At 54.6% G+C, this 20,527-nt stretch overlaps 7 protein-coding genes across 7 annotated transcripts in view; 2 read left to right on the top strand and 5 right to left on the bottom strand.

Annotated features, from left to right (window-relative positions):
* GUITHDRAFT_105111 (hypothetical protein) overlaps positions 1-381 on the top strand; it is a gene marked incomplete at both ends in the record, with an annotated part of 2,402 nt that extends 2,021 nt beyond the window's left edge. Inside the window, 2 exons of the mRNA XM_005835953.1 lie at positions 167-232; positions 279-381. Of these exons, the coding sequence (XP_005836010.1) occupies positions 167-232; positions 279-381 (169 nt within the window). The remainder of the gene's footprint in view (positions 1-166; positions 233-278) is intronic.
* A 132-nt stretch (positions 382-513) lies between these two features.
* On the bottom strand, positions 514-5,022 carry GUITHDRAFT_105110 (hypothetical protein; the record flags this gene model as incomplete). Its single annotated transcript, XM_005835952.1, has 21 exons — positions 514-1,074; positions 1,152-1,322; positions 1,403-1,531; positions 1,664-1,795; positions 1,854-2,033; positions 2,088-2,228; positions 2,286-2,420; positions 2,502-2,612; positions 2,722-2,820; positions 2,944-3,021; positions 3,075-3,353; positions 3,405-3,467; positions 3,512-3,555; positions 3,640-3,751; positions 3,815-3,936; positions 3,984-4,059; positions 4,114-4,263; positions 4,335-4,481; positions 4,530-4,577; positions 4,694-4,765; positions 4,816-5,022. 21 exons carry the CDS (start codon positions 5,020-5,022, stop codon positions 514-516), a joined length of 3,057 nt encoding a protein of 1,018 aa, XP_005836009.1.
* Positions 5,023-6,387: 1,365 nt separating this feature from the next.
* On the bottom strand, positions 6,388-8,303 carry GUITHDRAFT_105109 (hypothetical protein; the record flags this gene model as incomplete). The annotated part of the gene is made up of 4 exons (XM_005835951.1): positions 6,388-6,480; positions 6,531-7,354; positions 7,405-7,576; positions 7,638-8,303. The coding sequence occupies 4 exons, from the start codon at positions 8,301-8,303 to the stop codon at positions 6,388-6,390; spliced, it is 1,755 nt and encodes a 584-aa protein (XP_005836008.1).
* A 584-nt stretch (positions 8,304-8,887) lies between these two features.
* On the bottom strand, positions 8,888-10,881 carry GUITHDRAFT_105108 (hypothetical protein; the record flags this gene model as incomplete). Its single annotated transcript, XM_005835950.1, has 14 exons — positions 8,888-8,940; positions 8,999-9,041; positions 9,167-9,245; positions 9,334-9,410; positions 9,463-9,570; positions 9,632-9,739; positions 9,785-9,868; positions 9,918-9,988; positions 10,082-10,243; positions 10,291-10,393; positions 10,433-10,471; positions 10,522-10,662; positions 10,714-10,779; positions 10,828-10,881. 14 exons carry the CDS (start codon positions 10,879-10,881, stop codon positions 8,888-8,890), a joined length of 1,188 nt encoding a protein of 395 aa, XP_005836007.1.
* Positions 10,882-12,982: 2,101 nt separating this feature from the next.
* Positions 12,983-16,896, bottom strand: GUITHDRAFT_68305 (hypothetical protein; the record flags this gene model as incomplete). The annotated part of the gene is made up of 6 exons (XM_005835949.1): positions 12,983-13,057; positions 13,114-13,228; positions 13,305-13,921; positions 13,966-14,259; positions 14,333-15,628; positions 15,685-16,896. 6 exons carry the CDS (start codon positions 16,894-16,896, stop codon positions 12,983-12,985), a joined length of 3,609 nt encoding a protein of 1,202 aa, XP_005836006.1.
* A 1,774-nt stretch (positions 16,897-18,670) lies between these two features.
* On the top strand, positions 18,671-19,510 carry GUITHDRAFT_105106 (hypothetical protein; the record flags this gene model as incomplete). The annotated part of the gene is made up of 3 exons (XM_005835948.1): positions 18,671-19,270; positions 19,318-19,364; positions 19,432-19,510. The coding sequence occupies 3 exons, from the start codon at positions 18,671-18,673 to the stop codon at positions 19,508-19,510; spliced, it is 726 nt and encodes a 241-aa protein (XP_005836005.1).
* A 141-nt stretch (positions 19,511-19,651) lies between these two features.
* GUITHDRAFT_105105 (hypothetical protein) lies at positions 19,652-20,525 on the bottom strand (the record flags this gene model as incomplete). The annotated part of the gene is made up of 3 exons (XM_005835947.1): positions 19,652-19,731; positions 19,778-20,334; positions 20,389-20,525. The coding sequence occupies 3 exons, from the start codon at positions 20,523-20,525 to the stop codon at positions 19,652-19,654; spliced, it is 774 nt and encodes a 257-aa protein (XP_005836004.1).
* Between the last annotated feature and the right edge of the window lie 2 nt (positions 20,526-20,527).

The following is a 20,527-nucleotide window of genomic DNA, read 5'->3' as shown; positions in this document are numbered from 1 at the left end:
TCACTCATCATCATCATCATCATCATCATCATCATCATCATCATCATCATCATCATCATCATCATCATCATCATCATCATCATCATCATCATCATCATCATCATCATCACTCTTCCTCCTCCTCCCACCTCTGTTCGTCCGTCTCTCCTGCTAACCCTCATCGCAGGATCCTCGACGTCTCCAATCTCAGCGCCATTAAGAGGCTTCGCATTCTCCTCATCCCCCGCATCAAGTGGCAAGTCTTCTCAGCTCCTCCCTCCCCAGCTGACCTCCAGCAGGCCAACGCTGAAGCGAAAGCTGGCCGACAAGCGAGTCCGCCCCAGGACTCTCGGGCAGCAGACGAAGGACAAGCGGTACGTCATACGTCGCAACGATCGCTGAGGCGAGCGCGGAGAACTGCTGGAAACCAGCTGGGGGGTGTGAAAGTCACCAGCCGAGCCCAGCAGGTGGTCTGCAGGTGTAGGAAGTGACTTAGGGAGGGTAGTTCAAGAGGGTTTAGTTAGTTGAGAGGCTTTAGAAGATTGACTTAGAGGAGGTGGGCTTGGATGAAAAGATTTCCTCGTCCTCGTCCTCGTCCTCGTCCTCGTCCTGCGCCTTTCGCGCCTCCTCCTTCTCCTTTGCCTTCTGCACCTCCTGCACCTGCTTCACCACTGCCGCCGCCGCCGCCGCCGCCGCCGCCGCCGCCGCTGGAGCCTGCGCGACGCCCTCTGCTTTCGCCTCTACCCCTGAAGTTTCTGCTGCTTCCGAGCTCGCACCTGGAAGTCTCGACGTAGGCCTCCTCCTCCCTGCCAGTTTCGGCCTCTGGGCCGTCTCGTGCTGTAGAACAGACCCAGCCGTTTCCCCCTCCTTCTTCTCCTCCCTCCTTTCCTCCCGCTTTTCTTCCCTTCTTTCCTCCCTGGTTTCCTCCCTCCTCTCCTCCTTCTTCTCTTCCTCGCTCTTCTTGGGATGCTTGGCCCCAGGCAGCATGGCTGAGGGATTGATGTTGAGTGTCATTGCCAGTTTGCGGCTGTTGGAGGTCGAGGAGAGCTGGGCTTCGTCTTTGGAGGGTGGGGGTGCTGCTGTTCTTGTCGTTTTCTACAAACATCTCAATCAGTCTTCAAATTTTCGCCCTTCCTTCTGCTCCCTCCTGCTTCCTTCTCCCCTCTCCCTACCTTCGCCTTGCTGCTGAACAGATCCTCCTCCGCATCGTCCCCGAAGAGTCCGCCCTTGGGCTTAGCCTCTGCCTTGCTCGTCCCTCCTCCTGGCGTCCCTGCCGATGCCGATGCTGCTGGTGCTGGTGCCGGTGAGGCTGCTGGTGCTGGTGCTGGTGCTGCTGCCTTGGGCTGTACCATCGCGTCCGTCAGCCCTCCCCGTACAGACCCACTCCCTCTTGCCCTTCCTCTTCCTCCTCCCCTCTCCCTACCTTCGCCTTGCTGCTGAACAGATCGTCGTCGTCGTCGTCATCCCCGAAGAGTCCGCCCTTGGGCTTAGCCTCTGCCTTGCTCGTCCCTCCTGATACTCCCCCTGACGTTCCTTCCACTGCTGCTGCCGCCTGCGCCTAAAACCGCCCCTCTCAGTCTGACAGCCCTCTGCTCTTGCCCTTCCTCCCGCTCCCTCCTGCTCCCTCCTAGTCTCACAGACTTGTCCTTCCATCTCTCTTCTGCTCCCCTTCCCCTCTCCCTACCTTCGCCTTGCTGCTGAACAGATCCTCCTCCGCATCGTCCCCGAAGAGTCCGCCCTTGGGCTTAGCCTCTGCCTTGCTTGCCCCTCCTCCTGGCGTCCCTGCCGATGCCGATGCTGGTGCTGCTGCCTTGGGCTGTACCATCGCGTCCGTCAGCCCTCCCCCTACCTCTTCCTCCTCTCCTCCTCCCTACCTTCGCCTTGCTGCTGAACAGATCCTCCTCCGCATTGTCCCCGAAGAGTCCGCCCTTGGGCTTAGCCTCTGCCTTGCTTGCCCCTCCTCCTGGCGTCCCTGCCGATGCCGATGCTGCTGCCGGTGAGGCTGCTGCTGCTGGTGCTGCCTTGGGCTGTACCATCGCGTCCGTCAGCCCTCCCTGTACAGACCCACTCTCTCCTGCCCTTCCTCTTCCTCCTCTCCTCCTCCCTACCTTCGCCTTGCTGCTGAACAGATCGTCGTCGTCGTCGTCATCCCCGAAGAGTCCTCCCTTGGGCTTAGCCTCTGCCTTGCTCGTCCCTCCTCCTGGCGTCCCTGCCGATGCCGATGCTGCTGGTGCTGGTGGTGCCTTGGGCTGTACCATCGCGTCCGTCAGCCCTCCCCCTACCTCTTCCTCCTCCCCTCTCCCTACCTTCGCCTTGCTGCTGAACAGATCCTCCTCCGCATCGTCCCCGAAGAGTCCGCCCTTGGGCTTAGCCTCTGCCTTGCTTGCCCCTCCTCCTGGCGTCCCTGCCGATGCCGATGCTGGTGCTGGTGCTGCCTTGGGCTGTACCATCGCGTCCGTCAGCCCTCCCCGTACAGACCCACTCCCTCTTGCCCTTCCTCTTCCTCCTCTCCTCCTCCCTACCTTCGCCTTGCTGCTGAACAGATCGTCGTCGTCATCCCCGAAGAGTCCTCCCTTGGGCTTAGCCTCTGCCTTGCTCGCAGCTGCTGATCCCCCAGCTGGTGCCGCAGTCGCCTGCAGACATACCGTCAATACGTCAGTCTCTTCCTTGACTTTCGTTCCTGCTCGTTTTCTTCCCCCCTCAACATCCTCCCTCCTTCTCTTCCCTCTCCCTCCTGCCTACCTTCGCCTTGCTGCTGAACAGATCGTCGTCGTCATCCCCGAAGAGTCCGCCCTTGGGCTTGGCCTCTGCCTTGCTTGCTCCCCCTCCAGCAGTGCTTGTCTGTGACCACACAGCATTCGTTAGATTTTTGTTCTTCTCCTAGATCTCGCGAGCACTCCAACTCTCTTGCCCTCCTTGCCTGCTCCCTCTTTCGCAGCGGATATATCGTGCACAATTTCTCACCGGTTTGATGACAGGTACGAAATCATCGTCATCATCAAACAATCCTTTCTTGGTGTTTGAAGTCTGCGAGGGTACATTCTGAAAGAGTAACATGTCAGGCCCTGGTGCACAAAATATCCACAATCGCTCACTATCGCCGGGGACGATTTCTGCGCCGCCGTAGAGGTTCCACCAAATCTTCGACCCACCAAGTCAGTCACCAGCCCCTTCCCCTCCACCAATAAGTCGTACAAGAAAGAGTCATCGTCGTCAAACAAGCCATCTAGCCTCCCCCGCTGCCGCTGAGTGGAGCTGCTATGCTTCGTCTCCTCCTTCACGGCCTTGGATCCTTGAGCAGCAGGAACGCTATCGTCATCACTCCACTCGTCCTTGTCCTCGTCGCTGCTCGAGTCAGGCCTCCGGACCTTGTGCTGCCCTCCGACATCAACACACAGGGTCGTCTCCTCTCCTACTCCCCTCACCTTGGATGCAGCAAGGAGTGAGTTTGTCTTTGCTGGCTGATCAGCCACCTGATCTTTCTTCTCCTGCTCTACCGGTCAAGCTCGAGCATCTCGCAGGATCTCCTCACCTTCTGATCGTCATGTGCGTCGTCCGGTGGGCCGAACAAGGAGCCTGTAGCACGAGAGGTCAGCGAGGAGGCTCGCAGCAAGGAGAAGCCGTTCGAACAAACAAGGAGAGAGAACAAGAGCTTGAAACCTGAGGCAGGAGTGAACAGATCCTTGGCCCCCTCCTCCGGCATGAAGGAACTCTTGGCCTCTGCAGGTTGTTTGCTGAAGAGATCGACATAGTCTCTGTCGTCCTGGACAGGCTACGAGCAAACAGAGGAAGTCGATAACGTCAGCAGCACGACGGGCAGATGTCGCCAGGTCACCTCGTCGCCGAACAAGCCAACATTCTTCTTCCTGCTGGTGATGCTCCCAAAGAATCCTCCACCAAAGATCTCGTCGTCGTCGTCGTCGTCGTCAACGACGGGATTTGACGTGAGAGCAGAAGCTGAGGAGACAAACACTTCACCTTCACATCAGAATAACCACACAGACCTCCATTCGACGTCACATCACGACGACTAGACAGCCCCTCTCCTTCCACTATGTCCAGAGCCCTTGCAAAGATGTTCTGCGTAAACAAGAAGCTTCAATCTAGAGCCCCTTCCCCCTTGCAGCAGGCAACCTCGTTCTCTTGCTCCCCGTTCTCTTGGTGGTTGGCAGTCGGCTGGGCGGCATGCTGCTTGGCCCGGGGAACAAACTCCTCTTCCTCCTCGGACACAAATTCTTCTTCCACGGGGGCCTCGCACCTTTCAAGCGCGCTGCACATCCCAGCCTGCAGGTAGGAATCAGCCCTGCACATCCTCCTCCTCCTCCTCCTCCTCCTCCTCCTCCTCAACACATCACCACGTCATTGCTGTTGAATTTTGAGGACCCGATGACAAGAGGGAGAGGGCGCCTGCTGTAGCTGCCTCGCGAAGTGCTCGAGATCTGCTCGAGGGAGTGGACGCGTGATCGCAGGACCTTGTAGGAGGCAGCGATCGCTTGCGTGTACTGCAGCGGGCAGTCAGACTCCGGCGACCTCCCTTGCCCTCCTCTCACCTTGGGGACAAGATTCGCCTCCCTTGTCTGAGCATCGTTCTGAGGAGTCTGGAGAAGACGTGTGAGCAGGAAAAGGTGAGGGAAAGGAGGAGGGAGGGAGGGAGGGGAGGGAGGGAGGGAGGGAGGGAGGGAGGGAGGGAGGGAGGGAGGGAAGAGGAAGCTACCGCGTTCTCGTTCTTGCTATCCGTCTTGGTCTTCACAACCTCGTCCTCCTCATACACGCGGTTCTCAACAAACTTGCAAGAAGAGTGAGCGGGGGAGGAGAGCTCGACGGTCACGTCAGCACCTGGCGGTGGGAGAGCATGGAGAAGTCCGTGAAGGTGTTGCGAAGTGCCACGTGGGCCCTGGAGGCCTCGAACAAGAGGTCGTCCACGTCTTTCTCCACCAACCGGATCTGGCTGCGAATGTCCGACGACACGTCCTCGATGACCCTGAGGAGACCCACGTCGTCGGCAAGGGACCACTCGAGCACATCCTCTCGCAGCTTCTCCATCGTCTTGGGAAGCTGCGCAAGCTCTTCAGCCCCATGACACACACGGCGCAAGAACCACCTCAAAGATCAGCCTTCGCTCCGCCTCCGTCTTGCTGACCTCGGCGACATGGTTGGTGTGGACCTCTGGAGTGCTCTGTACAACAGGGGCGCCTGGGGGAGGGGGAGGAGGGGGGAGGGGGAGGGGGAGGCGGGTGGAGGGGGAGGGGGGGAGGGGGAGGCGGTGGAGGTGGTGAAACATCCGCCATAGTGCCTGGAAATGCACGCTGGAAAGAGACGTTAGGAGGAGGTGTAGCTGGGATATAGAGAATATTTGATGTGTGTCTTCTAGAACTAGAGTGCTCCCTTCGTGCTTGCTCCATCTCTCTTTGTGTTCGTTGTGTCTGCTTCGTAAGAAGTCCCCCTTATGTTCCACTTGATACCCTCCGACGTATCCACTCCTCACTCCTCCCTCCTCCCTCCTCCCTCCCTCTCTTTCACTCCATGGCTAGCTACCTGCTCATGGCCAGCTACCTCCCCCCCTCCTGTCCTTCTCCCCTTTCCATGTTTCCACTGCTGACATGGCGCTGCATTCAATTGGCCCTCATCCCCATCCCTTCTCATCTCCCTCATACCCTGGGGCTGGATCGACCGTACGGTGCCACTGAGGACTCAGGCTAGGGATCGGACTCTGACTCACTGAGTCAGTCTGCCCAGTGACGGCCTCAGTACGGCACGGTCAGTGCCCGGCCCGTGCCGGACTCACTGAGGGGAGGCGGGGCGGGACCAGAGGCGGGCCTGTCGGGGGGTGAGGGGGATAGTGACGACGGAGCACAAGTTTGACGGTTAGGCTTGTGAAGTTTGCCAAGGTAATCAGCGGCAGACATCATATCGACCAGACAGTTTTTGCTCAAGACCGTGTTTAACTTCGCGGCACACGAAACCAGAATTGAGGAGCACATGAGAGATAGACTGTATGCTAGGATGTGAAATCAAAGCATCCAGACATGAGAGGACGGCTAGGGAGGTCGAAACGCGTAAGGGGCGTCTTAACTCGGCCGCTATCTGACTGGCACGGCTGGCATACGATCCACCAGATGTGCCAGGGGATGGGGTCTGTGGGCCTTCGCTGCCATCATTGTGCGCATGGCGAGGTGGAGTCACGCGCCGCGCACATGATGGCGATCGGACCGTGACGGTAGTGTTGAGTGTCAGAGTCACTCTCCGGGGCCTGATTGTGTTATTTAACTTTGAGTGAAGAGAGAGGTGGGCACTGGAACTGCACAGTTCTGCTTGTTGAGTTCCGAATACCGGAGTTTACCCCTCAGTCATTCCCACATCGGCGATATGAAGCCCTGGGTACACAGAGGCTGGTCAGTGAAGGCATGCTTAAAGGAAGGATGTTTGACTTGCCTGAGAGCCGTACTCTGCGTCCTCCAGCAAGATCGAGCTGCTCGTGCTGGCCGTCACCGCCCTCCTCTCCTGCCAGCTGTCAACAAGGAGATCTGAGAGCAGAGGACTGAGAGGCGTACTGAGGTGGAAGACTTGGATTGGAAGAGCCGTCCTGGTAGCTGGTAGGAGCGGTAGAGGTCCCCGAGCTCGTGGTTGATGTGCCGGCGCAGGAGCGGGGAGGACTTCACCTCGGAGGTTTTCTTGGAGGAGGAGGAGGCCAGAGGCCGGCGGAGCTGTGCCTTGTCGTTCCTGCCCGGGCGATCAGGCCGAGTATTGACGCCATCGCTGCTGGGCATGGACGAGGTGTCGTCCGACGCGGAGAGAACGGAGTAAATGTTTCCTAGCGACATGGACCGTCCCAGACTTTTCAAGAGCTGGTTCTCCTCCCTTTCCTGCCCTGACTCGGTCTCCTTCCCCCCTTGCCCCTTGTCGTCTGTGGATTCCGCATGCTTCCGCCACTTGATCGAGTACCCCTGCCTCTTGGGGTGGTCGGTGGGCCCGATGAAGACGGAAGGAACCGACGGCTCTTCGGCGAGCAGAGCATTGGAGCTCTCCTTCTTCAGCATGGGCGAACTTCGCTTGAAGGTCTCGTGCATGATGGGATACCGCTGCGACTTCCTGACCGATATCGAGCTCGGGTAAGGCCTTGTCGAGCCTGAGTCCATCCCCATCTTCATCTCTTGGTCGCTCAGCTGGGTCATGTTGTTGTCCTTTCCCAGCTCTCCCCCAGGGCTGCCGGCCGGGTTCATGATGCGCTTCGACTCGGGTCGGAACGTCGTGCTCTGCGGGGCGAAGGAGCCGAAGAGGTCCTCGCGCGTGCTGGCGTACTGCAGGAAGGCCGGGAAGCTCAGGGTGGCATCGTCACCTCCGTAGTTCTTGAGGATCTGCTTTGCGAACCGACGACCTGCGCACGCGTCACCATGAGCTCTCCTGCTGCCGAGCCATCGGCACAACCTGCCTCCTTGTCCATGCAGCGCCCTGCTGAGGACATGACGTCGAGGACCAGCTGGATCAGGCCGGGCTCTTCGATCTCGTCGGTGATCTCTAGAGCATACTTGGAGAACATGCACCGCCACATGAGCATGTTGCCGAAGATGCAAGGGTTGTTTGCAACGTAGTCTTCAAACTAGGGCAGCAGAACCATGTCATTCAGACAGCAACAGTGGCAGGAGACAACACGATATCACCTCGCTCCTCGTCACCTTTCCTGGTTGGAGCGATGACGACATCTGGACGCATTCTGAAGCCCGGGCCTTGATGTCTTCAATCGGCAGTTGCCTCCCATAAGTGTAGAGCAAGTCCTGGAAGAGGTACTCTACCTCCCCCAGCTCCAACGCCCCGCTGTTGTCCTGATCGTAGATCTGAAAGAGCTCGTGCACTACAGACAGCGGTGTCGACAGGATCCTGGACTTGTTCTCGACGTAGTTTTCGATCTCCTTTTCAGACTCTTGGTCAAAGTACTTGGAGTATTGCTCCCGTATCTGCGCCTTATCATGGATGACGTTCCTGAGAGCTGCCAGCCACTCGTCTCGCACGGAGGTGTCCCTGACCGCCAGGAGAAGCACGGTCTGAGTAGAGTTGGATCCCAGGTGGCAGAAGCGCAGCTCTATCCTCCATGGATGATCGGCGTTGTCTTTATCCTTCTCATTCCTCATGCTGACGACGGTGAACGAGTCGATAATCTCCGTCACCTTCTTCTTGCTGCTCGCCTCTGCGGGAGCATCGTGGTGCTCTCCGACTTCCATCAAGGGAGTGAGGGTGAAGATGCCGGACTTGAGGTCAAGCCTTGCAATCCTCTTCTTCCACTTCAGCCCTCCTGCTGTTCGTGCCTGCTTGTACACCATGCCACTCATAAGCTGGCCCTCTGTCAGGACCCCGTCGCCCTGCGCCTGCATCTCTGACTTCACTCTACTCCTCCCCTCCTCCTCCCCCCCTCCTCCTCCGCTCCTCTCCTCCTCCGCTCCTCTCCTCCTCCTCCTCCTCCTCCTCCTCCTCCTCCTCCTCCTCCTCTCCTCCTCTCCTCAACCTCTTCTCCTCCCCTCCTCCTCTCCTCCTCTCCTCCTCCTCTTCTCTTCTCCTCCTCCTCGCCTCCTCGCCTCACGTCGTCGCCTCCGCCACCACCATTACACACTCAACGCTGATTCTAACTGCCATCAAACTGCAAGGCTTGAAATCAGAATGTAACGTTTTACAACGGACGAAACAGCTCCCAGTGTCATTAACGGGAGTCGGGATGATCGGAGTGATCGGAGGACAATCAGGAGACGCTTGACCCTCACACTGTCGCACAGCCACTGTACGGCGATAAGAGAAAAGACAGAGAGGAACAACCCTGATCCGAGTAAATTAAAACGTTGCCGGGCAATTGCCGCAATGAACAGCACTTCAGTGAACTAGGGTTTCAGTTTACTGGTGTTGAACATGTACATTCGTAGGCTCAGGTGCTCTCATGCCTGTTCCCATGGCTCTCCTGTATCGAGCACGACCTCCCTGAGCATGAACAACGTTAGTAAAACCCTCAGTGATGCAGAGCGACAGACCCGTCGACCCCTGTATGAAGTCCTCCACATCATGCCGAAGGTCTCCAGCTCCTGCTCAAGACCTCAGGGAAGGGAAGAAGGGAAAGCAAGGTCTGAGGACGATGGGGAGCCATTGGAAATAGAAAACCAGGAGAGAGAGAGAGAGAGAGTGGAGGAGTGCATGAGTTTGATTTCACCTTATCGTGTCGGTAGAACCTTCCTCCCCCCTTTCTCGAAACTTGGTCGTCTCGTGAGATTGTGTCCCAGAACGATTCGCTGGTGTCGCATCGAGTCAAGGCAGGAAGAAAGCGGGATCGGTGGATGGGGAAAGGGGAGGGCAGGGGAGGGCAGGGGAGGGACTCACGTGGCGTTGTACGAGTCGGTGGGAACACTGATTGTCGTGTTGTGGTTTGAAAGCGCCGCGATGTCCAGGTGCAGGTCCTGAGGCTCCTAGTGAGGACTGGGTGCAGTCAAAGGCCGGGCCCGGCAGCACCTCGCGATCGGATTTCCGGAAGTGACCAACGCCTCGTCTCGGATATGTTCCATCACCCCTGGGCACTTGGAACGTCCCCGTCCTCGAAGGAGCGTTCCCGTTCATGTTCTGACATGGTCAACCGGCGTCAGCGGACCTCATCGCTTGCAAGGAGGTGGAGGGCACGTACATAGTCTGCGTAAGCACTCTGCCTCCTGTCATTGCCCACAAACTTTGAAGTGTCCTGGCCCGGTTTGAACAATCGCAGACCGTCTCCTGGATTCGACCATGGCGGGAGCTGCTCATGGATCAGTTGGAGAGCGTCATGCATGACTGGACGCACCTTCTGAACAGCAGGAGCAGAGACGTTGGCTGCCTGTGAAGACAGGGGAGAACTCTGGGATGGACGTTTCTCGACAGGAGCAGTCTAGGAGCAGCTGGTGAGAGGTCGATGCGAGCAGCAAAAGTGGACTGACCGAAGTGCTCACGGCGGGCGGATTGGGAGTGCCAACCTGATAACTGACGATTGCTGGATCTCTTGCTGGACCTGTCGACGGCGTTGAGTCTATGACCCATCCGAGGGGCGGGGTTGAGAACGGAGGAGCATGCGACGAAGGGAAGGATTGGAGCGACATCTTACCGTGCAGACTCGGGTTGAGCACATGAATGTCTTTGATGTCCTGCCATGGCATGAGGTGGCGAGACGCCAAGGCATCATGCTTGACCTGCGAACGGAAGACGATTCTCTCGTAGATTTGCTCGGAAGGAGCAACGAATGAGTCCGGTCCTCGTCGCCCTTCGTCTGATCAAGAGTCAGTAGACCAGCGAGGAGGTTCGATCCTGCCAGACCTCCCAGGCATCGCACGTTCCCGAGTTGTACGGTAGATTGAGTCGGGTTCACGACTTCGAGGATGCCTTCGTATCTCAGCTCACTGTACGGAACTGTCAGCTTCTACCAGCCTCTCCTCCTCCCTCCTTGCCTCTTCGAAACCAAGGAGATCACGCTTCCAATCTTGATGGGAGGAGGGCTCTGTCAAGGAGCACATCAGACAGAATTCATGTCCATGGAGTCTTGCGCACAGTGGACTGGGAGGGAGCACGTTGGACAGGTTGCAAAGGAGTAGGCGCCACGTTGCCGTAGTACGGAGCAGGAGGATGGTGGTGAGATGCAGGAGGATAGCTGGAGGCCATGGGATACATCCCTCGTCCTTGCATCGGGTTCTTCAAAGCCAAAGATCAGCTTGCGAGACTCGCTAGCACCTCTAGACGGACCTGCATCGGCTGTCGGGAGGGGTCCGCGTAGTTTTGGGGCGTCATGCCATACTGGTACTGTCGAGTCTCCAGACACGTCAGAATTGAAACATCGTACCGGTGAGAGGGAAAAACCTGCATAGGGAGCGGATTCATGCTCTGCCGCGTGCCAGGAGGAACTAGATCCATCGGAATGAATTGCGAAACTTAGAGGAGGTGGAGGGAGGAGGGAGGAGGGAGGAGGGAGGAGGGAGGAGGGAGGAGGAGGAGGGAGGAGGGAGGAGGGAGGAGGGAGAACAACATAGCAAAGGGCAAGGGTTCTCACCGTATACAGTCGTTGGGTTCCACCGCATGCCTTGCATGTTTGCTTGTTGTTGATCAACCATCACATGCTGTGGCATCCCTGGAGCGTCCATCTTCATAGACACCGGGTCCTTCTGTGCACCCGTCGACGAGTATTGTCTAGAAGATGCGTGATGTAGCGTATCCCTCTGCCCTCCATGTCAGTCCGGGACGGACAGGGAAAGGATCCGCTCACCTGGTATGATCTACCTGCATCTCCTCCTCCTCGCAGGTGCCCGAGGGAGTTCAAGTGGAGCCAATGCGATGGCGTGAATCGGCTGGCATGCTGCCGCTCACGGTCTCCCGGGGGCTCGAGTTCATCCTCTCGATGGCCGCGCTCTAGACAGAAAACATACAGGTGATGGCTGGCCTGCCTCGTCTCCTTGAGAAAGCACGGAAATCCCTGGAACGATGAGGAGGAGCTCATCAAGTAAAACTGCGACAGAAATCTGAACCATTGCAGTCATGCACGGCAACGTTGGGACCCTCCCATCCCTGCACGGCCCCGCCCCTCCTCCTCCTTTCATGAGCATCAACGCATTCACCCAAGTCTCTCTGCTCAATCCTCATCCTTCTACACAGCCATTCGTCTCGCAATCCCGTCCCGCAATGTGTGCCTGACACAACTCTACCCCTTCCCATCCTCATACTTCCCCTCGGGTTCTCACTCCTTCCTCCGCAGGTTCTTCTCGCTTCCTCCCCACTCTGGACCTCCATCTCAAGTACATACATCCATGTCCTCCTCCTCCTCCTCCTCCTCCTCCTCCTCCTCTTACATCATCGCCGCCGCCATCTTTCCCGCCCTTCGTCCTGCCATAACAATCCGCCTTGTGCCCCCAGCGCGGGTACCCCACTTTAGATGACCTACACCCCCTCTTTGATTATATCACCCCTTTATTTATCGTTTATTTGATGTCAAATTAGGGGTGATTTTGATACCCCCACCTATACTTTTGTTCACCCCACCCCTGAAGAATGATGAAGTCTGCATTGCACAACCATCGCTCATGACGGCTTGAGAGGAGGGGAGGAGGAGGAGGGAGGGGAGGGGAGGAGGAGGGAGGGGATGGACGAAACGGAAAGAGTGGGGCAGTGGAGCAGGCAGATGAGAAACGGTAGCTGACGAGCACAGAAGGATGGTACAGCACAGAAGGATGGTACAGCACAGAAGGATGGTACAGCACAGAAGGATGGTACAGGAGATGCAGAGAAGGCGATATTCTCCATGGAGACGTGCAAGGGAGCATGGGAGAGCGCAAATTCTGTGAAGGATCCTCTATTCGAGAAACAAACATTTCAAGAAAGAGAGAAAGAAGATTACAACATGTAAAGTGATGTGCACGCAGAGTTTCGAGGAGGGAGGAGGGAATGAGGAAAAGGGAAGGAATGAGGATATTCGAGCCAAGGGAAAGCAGGAGGCAGAAGCTGCAGCGATGATTGACAAGAAACAAGGACTAGGTCATGACGAGGAGAGCAGGTTATTTGGAGGCGCAATGAAGATGGGAGATGTGTAATTTGTGTGAGGGGAAGGGAGAGGGGCAGAACGGGGTAGAGCGACATTGCAAAGTTTGACAGCGCTCAATGAGAACGAGAGGGGGATGAAAGGCAAGAACGGTGAAGTAGAGGACGTCGGACAAGCTGAAAAAGAGGCTCTTGAGCACGAGCGAGCAGGACATTTCAGAATGTCGTCGCATTTCTTCTTCTTAAAATTTCATGCTTGTTGTCTCCATAAACCTAGCTTGCATCATGTCGCTTACACAGCAACTCCCGTCCCAATCATCAACGTCCTAGCAACGTGAAGCAGGAGGGACTTCTCTTTCAAGATCGCACGGGCGGGACTTGAGAGCTTCCCACCTCCACCGGCTCCTCCCACTTGCTCGGCAACCCCAGCATCTTCATCCAAGACTCTTGACAGGTTATCATCATCTCCCAACAGTCCTGATATGCTCTAGAGCAGCCTGTTCCGCATATCCTCGAGCTTCTTGGCCACTTCTCCCGGCGTTCTGTCGAGATCCTCCGCGATCTGCACACAAGTCAGCACAAGTCAACATCCGTACCATCAAGAGCGGTAGAGGGTACCTGCTTCTGTCGCGACGGGCTCAAGTAATTGAAAGTCTCGCAGAGGTCGCCGTCCACCACGTCCTTGACGGGGAAGTAGTAGGAGCGGAAGGAGAGCTGGTCCCTTCCACAGATGCTCGGGTGATCATACCTGCGACCAGGGATCACGAGGACCGAACGGCGGACAAGAGCATGCGGGTCGGCCCACTCACCCTTCTCCTGCTGGCTTGTGTTCCCTTGCTCCGGCGGCTCCTCGAAGGTGCATCTCAAGGTGGAGGAAGAAATCCACGTCCTCGCGGCTCACGAACGGCTGGAGAGCCCCGATACCTCCGTACATCGTCCCATAGATGATAGCATCGGAGCCACCAGGAGACAGGGTAGCCTTCTGTAAGCTACATACTGTTTCTCCCACGTGATACTGCACGATCTCCTCCGCCTTGTAGTGCGCCCCCTGCAGGTCATTCCCCTCGAACATCCCAACTGCCCCAGGCTCTTCAGAGATCTCGTCGGACACGTTGTCGGGAAGCCTGGTCAGGAAGATGTTGCCGAACTTGTCTGCTCCAGCAACAGTATCATAGTCGACTGGGCAAGCTGCCGTCATCCATCGCGGGTGGGTGTCATCGGCGAATATGACAAGCTCATTGAGTATCCTATTGTACTTCAGGAAGGAGATGGACTCTGCGACGTCTCCGACATAGATCCTGTCTCCCATGGTGCTGATCGTCACCACAAGGTTGGGGATGTTTCTGTTTTCACATTTTCGCAACAACTTTCGCTTTCCCATTTCATAGAGTCGCAGAGCTGAACCGACCCCGACAAGCAAGCGACCCTGCAAGCAGGTTACACAACAACCATCAGCATAGCCGCTCTCACCTGAAAGCTGCACAAAGCTCTCGGAACGCCATCGATGGGAGTCTTATGAACAAAGGTAAGCTGTGAGCCAACAACTGAATACGTGTGCAGGAATCCTGAACCAGTTCGGCTGCCAACTTTGTGTCCAACAGCAGTTCCGAAGCACAAGAAAGTATGTCCTTTCCTGTCATAGAAGGTTGCTACACACACGCTCAGCGCAGCTTCGTTGGGATCGAGTTCGATGATTTGCTTTGTTTCCCTCTCATTGGGATCAATCACACGTACACGTGAAGCCCACTTTGCTTCTCCAGCACGCTGCGGGTACAAGTCAGCACAGAGCACCATGGCTGGACTCCGGAAGGAACAAAAAAAAAAAAAAGTTTCATACCTGCTCTCCGTAAATGGAGTGAGGGAGCTTGTTCTCATTCTCTTCTTCTTCGTCCTCAGCAACATCACAACGCGCTTCTTTGGCCTTCTCCATATCAGAATTATGATCAGTCTCCAGGACAACAAAGCATCCGCTGTCCTTCAGCAGTGCGCTTTTTCTAGGTGTGAACGAAAGTTTCATCGAATGCTGATTGAACACCTCTCCAAGCCTTTCAACCGTCAAGATTCTCAAGGTGTTGGCAGCAACGCAAACAAAACCCTCAGGACACTGATCCGAGGCAAAACCAGAAGCATACTCCAGGGTCTCATATGACAGGGGCGTGATCTGATACCGACCTTGGAAGTTGTACGCCAACCAAGACCGAGAAGACAAAGCGAGGACGGCAGGCTGCTCTTGTACCAAAACTTTGAAAAGTTTGACAGGCTTTGTACCCAGGAAACGAGTTCGAAACTCGGGTGCCAGCTGACCAGTGATTGGATCAACTGTAATCCTCATCAAAACACCATTTTCCAATCCAGCGAAGAGGAAAAGAGTAGGTGTGCCACCATCAGATTGAGCAGCTCCAATAGAAATTTCAATCAAACAGAGTGACTCGGGTTTGGCAGGCAAGGCTTGACGAGAAACTATGTGCATGAAACTTCCAGGATCCAGCGAGAGGATTCTTACGAACCAGCTTCCATCCACAGAAGCTCCAACCGCAAGAAACCTTCCTCTGCTGCGTCCGGCCCCTAGAGGAGAGATGTCCAGTGCGGCTATTTGTCCTCCTCCGATCTCAGGCTTTGCCTTCTCCTGCAATTGGCCGACGGCATCCAGTTCAAAATAAATCATCGTGTGATCGGCAAGAGCGACAACAACTTGTTGTTGGTTCACAGCAACCAAGTTGATGACGCCTTTGTTCGGCGGGGTGAACTGGCTGATACGCTTGTCCGAGCGCACAGTTCGAAGTCCGTTGGGATGAACTTGAAGTAGCGAGTCATCGCCAAGAAGCGACACTGATAAAGTCTTGTTGGTTGCCAAGAACCCACTATCGGTTACCTCTTCAACAGTATCTCCGATCGAGAGAACGATGGTTGCGTTTGCAAACGTGACTACAATATACTTATCTGCCGCATCCTTGCTGCTGCCCTTGACAGTCCACACAGCAAGCGGATTAGAAGGCAACTCAGACACAGCCATTTCAGCCACTGCAAGACCATGACGTAGGGTACGAAGAGTCGATCTTGGGCCTTTTCCACAGAGCGCATAGATTTGCGGTGTCTCTTCTCCAGCAAGATCCAAAACCCTCATGTCCAAAATCTACAGGGAAGAAAAGAATTAGATACCAATAAACAGTTCAAAACAGGTCAAATCACCGGGGACAATGACTCCATCTCGTCCACAAGCAGCAGGTTCTTCAAGGGTCTAGGCGCAAAGTGGGGAATTTCAATCGTCTCTCCTTCAATTTCGACTTCGACAGGCATCATGTCCGATTCATCGCTTCCTTTGATGGACAGGAATTGATATAGGGCGTGATTTCCGAATTCAGAAGCAACAAACAAGAATCCTGTCTTGAGGATAGTGATCGATTGGGCAACAGGCACCGTGTCGAAGTATGTGATATTGATTTCCGATACTTCCTCATCATTGTAAGTCAACGTCAGACGATAGAGATCGCCAATTTCGCTCTGCAAGAGAAAGAAAAATCCATCCTTCTGTTTCAAGTGAGAATATCCTGTGATGAGAAGTGGTTGATCCAACGGCATACCCTGGCGTCGAGGAATCAGGGCAACAACATCTTCATGATCGGGCTTTTTGTAAGCAATCTTATTCTCAGCACAAACAAGCACTCCACTGGGTCCATCCGTATCTCCTGGAACAGGAATCAACATGTTCGAGGCCGCATCGATCGGTTCGCTCGCTTTGCGAACAACATGGTTCAAACCCAAGTCGAGCTCATAAAATGTCAAAACTTTGTTGAATTCTTCTGCTGACTGGCCCGTCTCATCTGCATCTGCATCTGAGTAATCCATCTCGAGCGCAGCGAAAATGGGGTTGTCAAAGCCGACGTCAACACCAACGATAGAGAAGTGAATTGTAGAGGCTTTATGGGCTTCGAGCGGTGAAGAGATGGTTAGCTTTGAAGAAGCATCTCTGTTGAAAACATACACAAGTTTCTGTTTTTCAATGGCGCTAATCATAACTGCACGTCCCTTCGGATCTGACGCCAAGAATTGTCCTGGAACAATGCGACGACACCCACTCTTGCCGTAAGTCTCCAAGTGAACCCTCTCAAATTGATTCCTTTCTTTGCTGAACTCTAAAACAGAAATTCTACCAGAATCCGCACCTAAAACAAGGTAATCCTTGTTTGAACCCGGCAATCTGAAGGAAGCCATTGAGCGAATCAAGCCGAAGCATTCCATCTGACAGATAGATTGAATCTTTCCATTCTGATCGGGCCTGATCAGTTCCAATGTCTTCCCGTGAGAAATCACGATTTCATGCTGCTTCGGAGCCGAGAAGTTTCCGTAGGCAGTGCATGTAATCGCACCAGACCGTTGGAGAGTAAGGGCGTAGAGGAACATCTTCTGCTGCGCTCAAGTCCTAAGATCGATTATCACACAAGAGTGAGCGAACAAACGCTCCTCAGATGACAGTGCTACTGACTGGCGAGCGACCCACCCTGCAAAGTCACCGTCAGGCATCGAAGTCGTGGTACCATGGTAATCAGACAACTTTCCAAGTCTACACTGAGCCTGAATTTTCATTTTTGTTGTGAAGAAATTGCTCCCTTCCCTTACAGTCTTTGACTTGAAATGCCGTCTATTCGTTGATCCTTCTTATTGCTAAAACTTTCCTAGTACTAAACTCCTATCCCTGCCCGTTTCCCAAAGCCACCCATCTCCCCTTCCTTCCTACACACCTGATGCCATTTCAAGACTATCATACGATTTGATTACAACCATGCACGTGATACCAATGCTCCTATTGATTTTCCCTTGACACCTTCACATTTCCTTTCCAATCCGCTCCTGCCCTTCCTCCTGTGTCCGATCCCAATCTTGATCCCGACACTTGTCCTGATCTACCATCCCACAGGACCGCCCTTGATCTCAATCTTGATCATGGCACCTTCCTGATCTAGCATCTCTCCCCACCCCCCCTCTGCTCCATCGCTCCTTGCGTCCCAACCCTCCTCCCGCCATCGTCCACAGAGGAGCGCTCGTGGCAGTTGACTAAACTTTCAACATACACCCGGACCCCCTACACGAGAAGTGGGTACCCCTCCATTTCTATGAGGATCAGCAAATATTTCCCTTCAAATGTAGGGGTGGTATTTCATTCCACCCCTACATTCCAAAGCATGAAGTCATACCGTGACCGTGACTCTGACACTCGGACTCCTCAGTGATCGGACCGACAGCCCGGCGCCGGGCCGGCCGGGCCGCTGGGCCTCTCCGGGCCGGCCCGGGCCCCGGCGACCGTGCTGACGGCCCACGCCGGTACTAGGCCGGGCCCCGGTACTCAGTAGTACTGAATCGCAGAGTCTGCCGCAGCAGCTGGCGGGCAGTCTCGGATCATCGCGACGATCAGTGATAGTTCGGACCGTGACCGTCTGAGTCACCCGGCGACCCGGTGACCGCCCGGCCGCCGCTGGGCCGGCCCGGCCACCCCGGCTCGGAACAAACGGTTCCTCTGCCAGTGCGCCGGTTGCAGGGGCCGGCACTGATCGGAATAGTCTCGTACTGATTTTTAACTTAACTTTGAGTAAAGAGACTTTGAATTTCATACAAGGCAGAACATGCAACAATGAACATGGCGGTGAAATAGGGTGGGTGGTCGGTGTAAACAGAGGGGGTCAATGCAGACTTCCTCCATGGGGGTAGTGGTTGGATATGGGGGGTGGGGGTGGGTTTTCCTCAAAATACCAAGCGACGCCATGGCGGTGAGAAATTGAGATGCTGCTCAGACGCGTGGGAGAGAAGAGATGTGAAGGAGAAGAGTCAATGTGCAGAAATAGAGATCTACTTCTGATGATTCTTGCTGATCAATTGAAAGTGAAGTTCTTCTCTTGGTTGAGGTTGTGTCTGTCTCCCGAGTGGTAGGATTTTTTTTTTATTGTTACAGCTCCAATGTGCATTTTTGATCGTTTCCTCGTGATCCGCGAATCATCATCATACCAGTTATCTTATCTCTTGAAGTAACTTTGTTGTGATGAATATTGGATACTTTTGATTCGTATTATACTGATATTTCTCATTCAAACAGGCCTGAACGACATTTTCCTTTGAAAAAGTGCTGACCGTCAACGGCACTTGTGCGATTGACGGAGCTCAGCTTGCGCAAGGTGAGGTCAGTATGCTGTTTCAGTCCCTGCTTTCAACCAGCATGAATTTTTCAAATACTCTTCTCGGTGGCTCATCTGCTGAGAATGCTGTGGCGATATCGGCCTTGAAGGAAGCCAGCTCGCCCAGCAAGCATGTGAGGCTAGGCATCGCGCGGACTTTTGACGACATTAAGCATGCAAACAATCATAAACGGCCTGAATCAAGTTCAAGGAGAACGAAAGCATGCTCTAATGCTGGTGATGATCAATCACGTCCTGTGGCAACTCGAAGGGGCGATCTCGATGAAGACGAGGACTCTGAAACCTTGGGAAAACTTGTAGACTGGAAGACGGAGGACGAAATCAAGCCACTTTGGAGCAGTCAGAGGAATTACGGGACGTTCACACGCACTTATCTGCACTACAGTGCGTCAGCTATGGCTTCTGTTGACGTAAACCGTAGTCAGCCAACCAAATCTCCAGAGCCTGGGGCGAAATCGACGGATGTGAAAGTGACGTCACATGAACAGCCTACCAACAGATCTACCTCCAACTCAGACTCGAACTTCATCATGCACAATGTTTCTCGCGACGACACCCTATCAGCCCTTGCGCTGAAGTACCGAGTTACTGTAATATCTCATTGAATCAGTCGTTGCACTAACTCTGAATGGGACAGGTCAATGACATCATGCGAGCGAACGGGATGACAGGATCTTCTCAGAGGTGAGAGTTGTAAATTCTCTTCTTCATCATCCTCTCGATGTTTGCACTTCTAACCTGGTGCATTCAGTTCCTTGCTTGTTCGAAAGTCTTTGAAGATTCCAGCGGCATTCGGAAATATTCCGCGATTGAATTCTGCTGTCACATAGGACTCACTCAACGAATGCTGATGTTTTGCGAGTGTTTGCGGCACAGTTACACGTTTTCAATCTATTTTTTCTTTAAAATCCAACAAACCAAAAAGTTGTCACGACCCTTTCAATGCAATGAGAAACTGAACATCTTCCAGCTTACAAAAGAAGTAGGATCTTCCAGAGCACTAGAAATCCGGAGAACAGCCCAATCATGCGGTTGGCTCCAATCTTCTGACCTGTGAAAAAGAATGGATTAGACCGAAGACAGTAAGCGGTACCGACCCTCCTCGACCCACATCCCACCAACCACAGCTCCAGCACCTTTGGATTGACTCCAGACATGTTGTCCTGGTTGGTTGCAACTGGCAAGAACGCTGGTGGTGTTTGAAATCCCCTTCACTGTTGGAAATCCTGCTTGGCTCCATGCTAGTGTGCCTCCATCCATGTTGAACACGCAGGGGTACCCTTTCTGTCGCAAGATATCGGCAGCTGCCAACGACCGTACACCAGTCCGGCAAACCACGAGCATGGCAACATTCTTGCAAGGAAGCAGCATGTCGGCAGCCGAAGGATTGTCGACCAGAGACTCGACAAGGATTGCATCTGGGATGTGACCAATCTTGTTGTTCTTTGATTCCCCTACGTACTCCTCAGCTGTCCGTACGTCCACCACCAGATTGAACGTGCTTGGATTTTTGGACCACTCAAGGTATGCGGAGGAGATGTCCAGATTCAAGGGAAGGTTGGGGCACGCCTTGCTCTGGTTTACAAGCGGACACTCTCCCTGCATCACATCACACGTACTCCGCTCAGCGAAAGAACAGGAGCACTTGGAGAAACTGCAACTCACGGTCAAAGATCCAACATGGTTGATACATGAAATCTCATCTCACCACTCGTTCACGAAGGTCACTTTGGGCGCGACCACGCCAGTTCCACACACCGGATTCCAATTCAAAGGGCACTGACAGATGTTGGTCGTACTGGTGCCGCTGACACCATGAAGGTGGAGGATGATCAGGAGCGGCATGC

This window comes from Guillardia theta (genome assembly GCF_000315625.1).
Source record: "Guillardia theta CCMP2712 unplaced genomic scaffold GUITHscaffold_19, whole genome shotgun sequence".
In the NCBI taxonomy this organism is placed as follows: domain Eukaryota; class Cryptophyceae; order Pyrenomonadales; family Geminigeraceae; genus Guillardia; species Guillardia theta.
Note: the sequence above shows the minus strand (reverse complement) of the source record. Positions and strands in the feature narration are given on the sequence as shown.